This window comes from Epinephelus moara, chromosome 5 (genome assembly GCF_006386435.1).
Source record: "Epinephelus moara isolate mb chromosome 5, YSFRI_EMoa_1.0, whole genome shotgun sequence".
Taxonomy (NCBI): Eukaryota; Metazoa; Chordata; class Actinopteri; order Perciformes; family Serranidae; genus Epinephelus; species Epinephelus moara.
Window position 1 is genome coordinate 3913172 of NC_065510.1, and position 10703 is coordinate 3923874.

At 40.9% G+C, this 10703-nt stretch overlaps 1 protein-coding gene across 2 annotated transcripts in view; it reads right to left on the reverse strand.

Annotated features, from left to right (window-relative positions):
• mark1 (MAP/microtubule affinity-regulating kinase 1) overlaps nt 1–6884 on the reverse strand; it is a 42314-nt gene extending 35430 nt beyond the window's left edge. The window contains exon 1 of one of the 2 annotated variants that reach the window (XM_050043730.1): nt 6479–6884. In XM_050043730.1, coding sequence (XP_049899687.1) covers nt 6479–6505 — 27 coding nt within the window. In that variant the 5' untranslated portion in view covers nt 6506–6884. Of the gene's footprint in view, nt 1–6454 lie in introns of both variants that reach the window. The other variant, XM_050043729.1, reaches the window with a different exon arrangement.
• Nucleotides 6885–10703: the final 3819 nt, after the last annotated feature.

Below are 10703 nucleotides of genomic sequence, written 5' to 3' on the forward strand. Positions count from 1 at the left end.
CCTGGAGGAAACCCACGCTAAGACAGGGAGAACATGTCAGAGCACCTGGAGGAAACCCACGCTAAGACAGGGAGAACATGTCGGAGCACCTGGAGGAAACCCACGCTGACACAGGGAGAACATGTCGGAGCACCTGGAGGAAACCCACGCTGACACAGGGAGAACATACAAACTCCGCACAGAAGGGTTCCCCCACCCTGGGTTGAACCAGCTAACCACTGCACCACTGTGCCACCTCAATTTGATACAGTTTCCCATGAGATATTACAGTGTGCAATCCCTGGGCACTACGCCGGCATAACTATCCCACAAAAGCTTAAAGCTACAGCAGCAAAACGACAAATAAATGCAGCAGGAATATTCAGAAACAAACAGCAACAAACAGACTCTTACTACGTAACTACATTTTGCTGATAGTTTTACTCAAGTACAGTTTTGAATGCAGGACTTTTACTTGTAGAGGAGTACTTCCAGTGTAGTATTAGTACTTTTGCTGCAGTAAAGGATCTGATACTTCTTCCACAGCTGGTAACCGTTGAGCTGAAAATGACCTGATTTCTCAGTGAATCTGAAATGCTTCATCACTGCAGAGGCTCTTCCAGCTTCAGTCCGTTTGCTTTAACTGCAGCCTAAATGTGACAAGTTCCTCCTGGTGAAGAACAGAGCGGCAGTTTAAAAGAGGAACTTCTTTTTGTTTATGCTTCAGTTTAGAGACGACAGCAGCCGGAGACGTCTGCCTTTCATTTGTTGCTCTGCTGTTTCTGACTGGAGGCAGAGACGTTTTTTTTTTTTGTTAAAATCTAATGTCTAAAATGGAAAATACAAAATCCAGATACACTGAGATTAAAAATATCCTTTCCCTTCTTTGCTGTTACCAAAGTCGAAAAAAAGGGAAGAGACTGGACCGCAGAGAGCTGAAGTGAAACCAGAACTTCCAGGTTCAGTTCCACCAGTAAGGATTACTGCAGTTATTAAAAGTCACAACGCTCCAACACAAATAATCCTACAGTCAGTCCAACTTAAAGCTGAGGTAGGCAGCTTTCTCTTGGCATCATCAGGCAAAAATCCCATAATAACCTTTCAACATATTTTAAGTCAACACACTGAGAGAAAACTAGACTTCTTTCAGACTTCAGAAAATCTTGGGTATGGGCAGAGTAGGAGACGTCGGGCCCCTGGGCACAGACATGTAAAAGGCCCCACCACCTCTCCAACACAGGACTGAAAACACACTCAGACTTTATGCTCAGTTACATTTACAATTTACAATCAAAGTGCAAACAAGAATCCAAGTGTGAATTCATTGTTTTTCACAGCGACTTACAAAATGTTCAGAGGGCCACATGGCGCCCTGTCCCAGGCCAGATTTGGCCCACAAGCCATAATTTGATTATCCGTATGGCTGTACTTGCTCACAATAAATAATATAAAAGGAAATGAGTTTTCAAAATTTTAATTTTTTTCTGGGGCGACCTCCAGACCACCCGGCAGATTTGGTCCCCCCCAGTGCTGACTCCGTGGCTCTGGCCTTGAGTTGAACCATCTTTCTAAACTAGTTTACATACTCTGGAGTTTAACTGCTGTCCACTGTGAGGTAGCTGGTCGTTTGGTAAACTCCAGTTTTACTGTAGTTTCCCCAACACCGCAGGTATGATTCATTCTGGCCACACATGAGGTCATTTTAAGGATAAAATCTTAAACAGACCGGTCATGACGAGAACTAGCATTGGTTAGCTGCTGTGCTAACCAGGAAGTGTCAAGAGGATTGTTTCTACACCAGTAAATGTGTCTTTGACCCGACCACACCATCATCTACCCCCCACAGGGAGATCAGAGGTCAGAGGTCATGGTCTGGTTGGGACTGGAGGTGGATTTCTCTGAGTCTCATCATCAGGGCGGGTGGGTGGATGGAGGGTGGAGGGCTCCACTCCCACAAAGAAGATCCCATAATAAGCCTATCAGTTTCCACGGTGACAGAGAAAGCCTCCAGCAGCTGATTTCACAGTGATTCATCACTGAGGAGAATCTTCATAGTCTCAGTGTGACGAACTGCACATGACACAGTGACTGGGGTCAAAGGTCACACCACAGAGGGAGGAGGGGGGGTAAAACTCTCCTGTCACACTTCAGGATGTTAAAAAGTGACTTCTAGAAGACTAAAAGACATCAGCAGCTCCTGATATCACATCCTGCAGTGTATTCTGGGAACAATCGATAGCAAACAGACAGAAGGAGCCAGCTGGAGCTGCTGAGTGTCTCTCTGCAGAGGACACAGAGACACGACAGGGCAGCAGGACGTTATTCAATTATACTGTGAATCATATCTTAACAGTAAAGAAACTCTACACTGTAAAAAAACAAACTCTTGATTTTACTCTAAAAAACTGGCTGCCAGAATTTCACCGTGATGATTATGGCCGATCTTCTTCTACTCTTACTGTAAAAGGATATTAGTAGGAGAGAGTGCAGTCAGTTGGAACAAAGCCTTTTAAGCAAGTTAGAAAGCAACTGTATCATTCACCATGCCCATACTCAGCCACACCCTCTTCACTTTCAAAGCGGAGACCTTCCGACTGTTTGCAAAATTTTATTCTTAGTTTTGAAATTAACAGCGCGTGAATAGATTTTTGTCTCTTGTTTTTTTCTTCTCCAACACTGGTTTTTATTTACGCCAACAACAAAAAAGCTGATTTTCTGGCCTCTACGTTGCTGCTCATGTTAGCTGTCTGGATTTTTGTTGGTGCCGAGCACAGGAGGCATAAAAAGTAGACAAAAACATAACATTTCGAATTAAATAAGATGCTCTGTGAAGTCACTGAGGGAATGTTCACTGCAAAAACTTCATATAAAGCCCTGTCTCCTCAAAGCAGTCCGCTTTAGTTCAGTTTAATACGTTTTCTTTCTGTTTCCACTGTGAAAAATTGTGGATGGTACCACTGGAACCGTTCCTCACCGTCCCCATTCTCACCCAAGGTCCACCAGCCTCCACAAAACCCAAAGACCCAAAGGCCAAAAGAACCAAAGCCCCAGTGACTCACAGGCCTAGAGACCAAAAGACCCACAGACCAAAAGGCCCAAAAACTCAAAGACCTTGCAATCCCAAGACTCAAAGACCCAGAGACCCAAAAACTTAAAGACCTAAAAACCCAGAGACCCAAAAGACCAAAAGAACCAAAGAACCAGTGGCCCAAAAGCCGAGAGACTAAAAGATCTTGCAATCCAAAGACAGAGAGACAAAAAGTCCCAAAGACCAAAGGACCCAGAGACCAAAGGACCCAGAGTACAAGAGACCCAAAGTCCCAGAGACCAAAAGACCCAAAGACCAAAGGACCCAGAGTACAAGAGACCCAAAGTCCTACAGACCAAAAGTCCCAGAGACCCAAAGGCCCAAAAACTCAGACCTTGCAATCCCAAGACTCAAAGACCCAGAGACCCAAAAGACCACAAGAACCAAAGATACAGTGGCCAAAAGGCAGAGAGACCAAAAGATCCAAAGACCAAAAGACCCAAAGACCAAAGGACCCAGAGACCCAGAGACCCAAAGACCCAGAGACCAAAAGTCCCAGAGACCCAAAGGCTCTAAATCTCAAAGACCTTGCAATCCCAAGACTCAAAGACCCGGAGACCCAAAGACACAAAAACTCAAAGACTTAAAAACCCAGAGACCCAAATACCAAAAGAACCAAAGACCCAGTGACCTGAAAACTCCAAGACCCAGACACCCAAAGTCTCAGTGACCTTGCGATCCCAAGAACCAAAGACCCAGTAACCCAGAGAGTAACCCAAAGACCCGAAAACTCTTTTCACATGAGGCATTAAAACATCAAACTGTTCTACAGACAACTCGAGAAAAAACACCAAAATACCGTGGGTCAGCTGAAGGTAAACTTCATCCACTGACTTCTGTCCACAACATCACAGCCAACAGATACTTCCACATGTGTTCAATCCACAACTCCAAACATTAAAATACAACATCACTCTTTACTCAAACATACTGCCAGCTGTCGTAGATCATCGAAGATAATCAAAGCAAATATTTCTTGTATTAACACAGCAGCTTCCTGCTCCATGACTCCACAGATGGACTTCAAGTTCTTCCATCTGACTCTGGTGTTCATCTTTACCTCCAGACACAGATCGAAGACGATCTTAATTTATTAAAACAACGTTTTTAGTCTCCGGTTTGGAGAAACAGGCAGGAGTACCACCTAGAAAGCAAAGCAATGTCCTGCTGTGGACGGGGGCAGCAGCAAAACATATTTGAGCCAGGAGTTGGGCCGTGAGTTTACAGCTCCAGTTTGTAGGATTTATGGGGTTATACTGGCGCAAAAGGAATATAATATAATCAGTCTGTTTTTAGGGCTGAGCGCCGCGTGGTGCGAGGACCCTGTTGAAATCCAAGGGATTTTTATTCTTCTTTCTTCGAATGAATCACATTTTTGGGGGGCATAACATACTCAAAAACTCGTGAAACTCTGCACACACATCACATCTGATAAATAAAAAATATTTGGGGGGTGGGGGGGGGGGTCTCGTGCTTGGCTGCCAAAAAATCGCCATCTATAAAATTTCAACAAAGCAGCCCCTGCAGTACATTTCACATAGAAGTTTGCAAACTGGTAGGCATATGTAACATCCTAAGACATACAAAAAAGCATCTTGGAGCCATGTTTTAAACCCAACAGGAAGTCAGCCATTTTGAATTTAATGTGTCATTTTGGTGCATTTTTTGGCCTTTTCCAGGCGTCGTACTTGAACAAACTCCTCCTACAGATTAGATCCGGTTGACGTGAAATTTTGTCTGGACCATCTTAAGACCTTGGACGTCAAAAGTTGCTCACAGCTTGAGTTTTCCCAAACCCATGTGACCGTGTTTGCCACCAAACAGGAAGTGCTTTGTAACTCCAGCGTACATGGTCCAATCTGCCCCAAACTTCGCGTTTTATAAGGCTCCAGGTCCGAAGCCAACTTAATGCACATTAGGTGTCATGGTGACTGTGCCACCTACTCGCACCAGGAAGTAAGACTTGTCAGAAATTTCAATTGTCAATCATCAATTGACTTACAGCAACATGAGGTATAATTACTGTGTTCTCCAGCGCCACATAGTGGACACAGACAGTGGTACAAAACAAGTCATCCAAACGCCCACACTCTGAAGGATAAACCACCTCACTCCTGAGTGCAGGTTCTGACTTCCACAGAAATAAACAGCAGCATCAGGTTAGCCTGAGCGTCAGACTGAAGCTCCCAGAACCTTCAGTCTGACATCGCCTTCACTGAAGGCGATTTACAAGGGGGAGGGAATTTGATTTTTCCCTAACCAATCAGTAGAGATCAACGACTCACCCAGAATCTGACGTCATTAGTATCCATGCCTCGGGAGTGCCGAAAACAAGCGAGCATTGCCCACTTAAAATGTCTCTGTCGTCGTGCACGCCCAGCTGCATCGCCATTAAATCCAGTTTAGCAGCTTCCTTAATTTGGTCCTCCATTAACGCGAGTAGTGGCAAAATACCTCGATAGCATGGTTAATGTGGTCTGTAGGATCTGTAGCGGTCGCCATTAGCGTGGTGCTGATTGGTTAATCGCTAGACCCGCCCCCAGCCCTGGCGTTCATTGGTCCGTCCATTGTTTGGTCGAGATAAATTGCAAATTCATTGCAGTATGCCAGACCAGAGATGCAAGCCTACTCAGTTGAGTGGGTGGGGTCTATGGTCTGGAACCAGGCTAGCATCAGGTGGCATCTTGCCAGCACCCCTGAGTTGTGCGAAGGTGCGAGGGCCCGATCATCGCTGCTTTAATCTTTGGTGTATAATCACCTGAAAAAAAGACTTGTTGTGTTTTCGTTTCCTTAGAATGAGCCGTTTATTTCCACAAAGGGAGCAGAGCGTGGTCTACAGAGATCACCATGCTGCACCGCCATGATTCTACAGTAGCCCAGAACGGACAAACTAATCAGCCATCGTAATCAGCCACACACTGACGCGAATAGATACCCTTACACAACCCAGTTTCAAAAAGCCCAAACTATCCCTTTAAGGCCCTGTTGTTGTGAAAGGGCCCCATGTGTAATCGTAGGTTTGGGGCCACAGAGTTTCTCACGGACAGCTGGAGACCCTCTAACGCCTTCCTCCAGCTGATTCTGAGACATGAAACATGTCATCATGGTGGACATCAGCCACACTGAAGTTACATATTAACAGTATGAGCCAGGCACTAATATGTGGATCAATCAGTGTGATCAGACTGTTCATTACATCAGCTCCTCATCAATAAAATAATAAATAGAACTTCATTAGTGATAAAACTAGAATGAAAATCAAAATAATTTAACCACATCAATGATAAAACATCACAAATGTCTAATAATCATAAAAAACAGCTCCATTTTAAAATAACACAGTAAACTCCATCAATAATCAATAATCAGGCGTTGAAGCAGCCTTACCTGCTCAGACTCTCTCTCGCTCACCGGGGTCAGAGGCATCCTGCCGGACATCTTCCTGCTCTCCTCCGCGGCTATCTGCTCTCTTCAGTCCGGGACAAGCATCTCGTCCGCCGGCTGCTCTACAGCATCTCTCGCCGGGAACCAGGCCACCTCAGCGGGGCTCAGCTGGGAGGCTCCGCCGGCCGGAGGGCGAGGGAGGCCGGGGCGGCGGCTACAGGAAGGCCCGCTGTTTGCGCTGGTGCGGGAGAGAGACCCGCATGGAGACAAAGAGAGACAGAAAGACAGGGAGAGGAAGAGGAAGGAGACGAGGAGGAGGAGGAGGAGGAGGATGAAGAAAAGGAGTGAAGAAGTGTTACAGTAAGAATCCTCCCTGCAGCTTCCAGCGGTTTGTCAGCTCACACAGCGACACTGCGGAGCTACAAAAAACACACACAAAACCATGACGTCAGAGCTCCTCCTCCCCGTCATCCTCATCTTCATCATCGTCATCCTAAAAATATCCCAGCATCCTCAGCTGCTTCCTGCTAAAACACGCTCCGTTTATATTTTCATACTTATTTCAAACGCAAGTATTTTATTTTGTTTTAATGGTGAATCAACAGAAGAGAAAGTTCCTTCATGTAATCTATTACTACACAACTGTGTTAGTACTTTAGTACTCAACAACAAAACTTAACAAAATAAAGATAAAAAAAGACAAAGAAAAATTACAGTATCAATGAATGAATGAATGAATAAATGAAGGAATGAAGGAAATAAATAAATAAAAGAATACAAACGTGCTGAAATAAATTTTGGAATAAATACCAACAAAGAAATACACAAAGGTTATGACCTTACCTCATTAACATATGGACACATAAATAAATAAATAAATAAATAAGATGCTTTTTAAATCCATGTCCTGTTTAATTATCAGGTTTATTTATTGATTTAATTGTTTTGTAATTTATGCATTTATTTCTGTATTTATATATTTACATATTTATTTACTTGTTTATTCATACATTTATTTACTTGTGCATTTATTCATTCGTGTATCTATAATACTTTATTTAAATATTCTTATTTATATATTTATGTATTTCTTTATTTAGTTTACATTCATTTATTTATGCGTTTCTTTCCCTGTATCTATTTCTTATTTTATTTACTTAAATATTTATGAATACCCGGTCTTATTTCTTCATTCATTTATTCCTGTATTTATTTATACATTTGTTTACTTATGAATTTATTTATATTCCTTAATTCATTTATATAGTTACTTATTTCTGTATTTATTTTTTTCCAGTATTTATTAATGGATTTATTTATTTTTTTGTCACTAAATGATACATTTATTTACTTACTTTATTTTTTTCATTTATGTATTCATAAACATTTACTTATTAATTTATTTATACATTCATTCATCCAATTAATTTTACATTCACCTCTTTCTGTATTTATTTTTTCCTGCATTTGTTTCAAAACTTACATATGTATTTATTTATTCTTTATTTATACATTTATTCATTTCAGTTCTTATTTATACATTAATTTTTTCCGTATTTATTTCTAAATTTATTTACTTGTATACTTGTTTATACATATTATTCTAAATTAAATTTTCTGATGTTTTTATTTCTGTATTTTTTTTATACATTTATTTATTCCTGTATAAATGTATCAGTGCTGAAGTCATTTTTTGGTCTGGTTTGGTTTAAGGAGCAGTCGAGGTGAAGCTGCCTGCAGAATTTCTCCAGTAGAAGCAACAGACTTTTTTAGTATTCTATTTTAAAAAGAACGTGTGTTTGAGTGTTTGATATGATATGTTATCACCTGTTAGTTTATGATGTCATGGCATCATATTAGGATCAAAATATCTTTATAATGAATACACATATATAAATGTTGTTTCTGTTACCTGCAAAGTCACTGTATTAATGTTCCTGTAATATATCTATGTGTTTATAACAATTAGAGCGTGCTTTGAATCCTGCTGCCATCTGGTGGCTCCTCTGCTCTGCTGCATTCTGTCTTCTTCATTTTACAAAAACTTTCATGTGCACAATCATTTTTAATCGTGTGAAGATAATGGTGAAATCTGAATATAACCAGTCACTTAAAAATGATTCATTTGATGGTAAATACACATCATAAACAAGTTAATCGATTTAAGTATAAATGAATTTACATGAAGTGTGTGTGTGTGTGTGTGTGTGTGTGTGTGTGTGTGTGTGTGTGCAGATATGAACATGGAGATATTTTCTCTATTTGTCTCCTAAATCATAATAAAGAGTTAAAACTGTTTTGATCAGCTCCCCACTCTCTATAATCATATCCAATAAAGGTATCGGTGCTGAACCTCCCTCCAGTTCAACACATTCAGACTGAGACAGAAGATCAAAAGTCAGAGTTCACTTTGAGTGTGTAACAAAAGACTGTTTAGAAACCTTGAGCTGGTTATTAAAGCCACAGATTAGTCTCTCGGCTTATAGGTGCAGAAAAATTATTGTTTTCAAAAATGAATTAAATTAGGACTATTTTAAACAGAGAAGCCTCAGAGATATTAAATCTTTAAGAGTCCTGCAGCAAAAACATTTAGTCACAGAAGAACTTTGACAAATCACACAAAATCAGAATTAAACTGAAACAAATTAATTTTTATAAACAGCCATATAAAATAAAACAATCTAAAAGGCACCAAGAAAAAACCCATGAGCTGCTGATCAACATAAATATTAATCTCAAACAAAAAAGTTAAATATTTTCTTAACCAATGCTGGAACAGATTTTCGAGAGACTTCACTGTAAACACACAACACAGGAAACGCATCAAAAATATTTGTGTTAAAGGTGTTATTATTTTTATATACTCTGGCACCATGAACTTGTAACATTCAAACACTGCTCTCTCCCTCTGTAGACTGATGGCTAGCAATGCTGGCTGGAGATCAAGCTGATGCTTTTGGCTAGCCTTCTTTAACTCGAGCAAGCTAATGATGCTAGCTAGCCTTCATTAGCGAGAACATTTAACGATGTTTGCTAGCATTCACTAGTTTAAACAAGCTAATGATGCTGGCTAGCTTTCTTTAGCTTAAACAAGCTAACCATGCTGGCTAGCAATCAGTAGATTGAACAAACAAACAATGTTCAATAGCCTTTCTTAGCTTACACATGCTAACAATGTTGGCTAGCCTTCATTAGCTTGAACAAGCTAACAAAGTTGGCTAGCGTTTGAGCTTACACAATCTAATGATGATGGCTGGCATTCATTAGTTTAAAACAAACTAAGCATATCGGTAGCTTGAACAAGCTAACAAGCCTTTCTTGGCTTACACAAGTTAATGATGTTGGCTAGTCTTCATTAGCCTGCACAAGCTAACAATAATGGCCAGCCTTTCTTTACTGATGCAAGCTAACAAGCCTAGGCTAGCTAGGTCCATAGGGACTTGGCTTGGAACAGAGTAAAAAGATTGAATTTTCCCCTTGGGGATTAATAAAGTATCTAAAATTAAAAAAATATAAGTGTTGGCCACCCTTAATTAGCTTGAACAAGCTAACGATGTTGGCTAGCCTTTGTTAGTTTGAACATTCCACCATGTTGACTAGCATTCATTAGCTTGAACAAGCTAACAATGCTGGCTAGCCTTCATTAGCTTGAACATTTAATGTTGTTGGCTACCCTTTGGTGCCTGAACAAGCTAACGATGCTGGCTAGCCTTCATTAGCTTGAACATTTAATGTTGTTGGCTACCCTTTGGTGCCTGAACAAGCTAACGATGCTGGCTAGCCTTCATTAGCTTGAACATTTAATGTTGTTGGCTACCCTTTGGTGCCTGAACAAGCTAATGATGCTGGCTAGCCTTCATTAGCTTGAACATTTAACAATATTGGCTAGCATTCATTAGCTTGAACATTTAATGTTGTTGGCTACCCTTTGGTGCCTGAACAAGCTAATGATGCTGGCTAGCCTTCATTAGCTTGAACATTTAACAACATTGGCTAGCATTCATTAGCTTGAATAAGCTAACAATGCTGGCTAGCCTTAATTAGCTTGAACATTTAATGTTGTTGGCTACCCTTTGGTGCTTGAACAAGCTAATGATGCTGGCTAGCCTTAATTAGCTTGAACATGCTGACAATGTTGGCTAGCCTACCGCCCTTCGTTGGGTCTGAACATATCCTTCCAGACATCTGCACAGTAACAACAGACGTGTAAGAAAGGGAACGACACCGCTTTTTGTGTTGTAGGAGTTTGGTT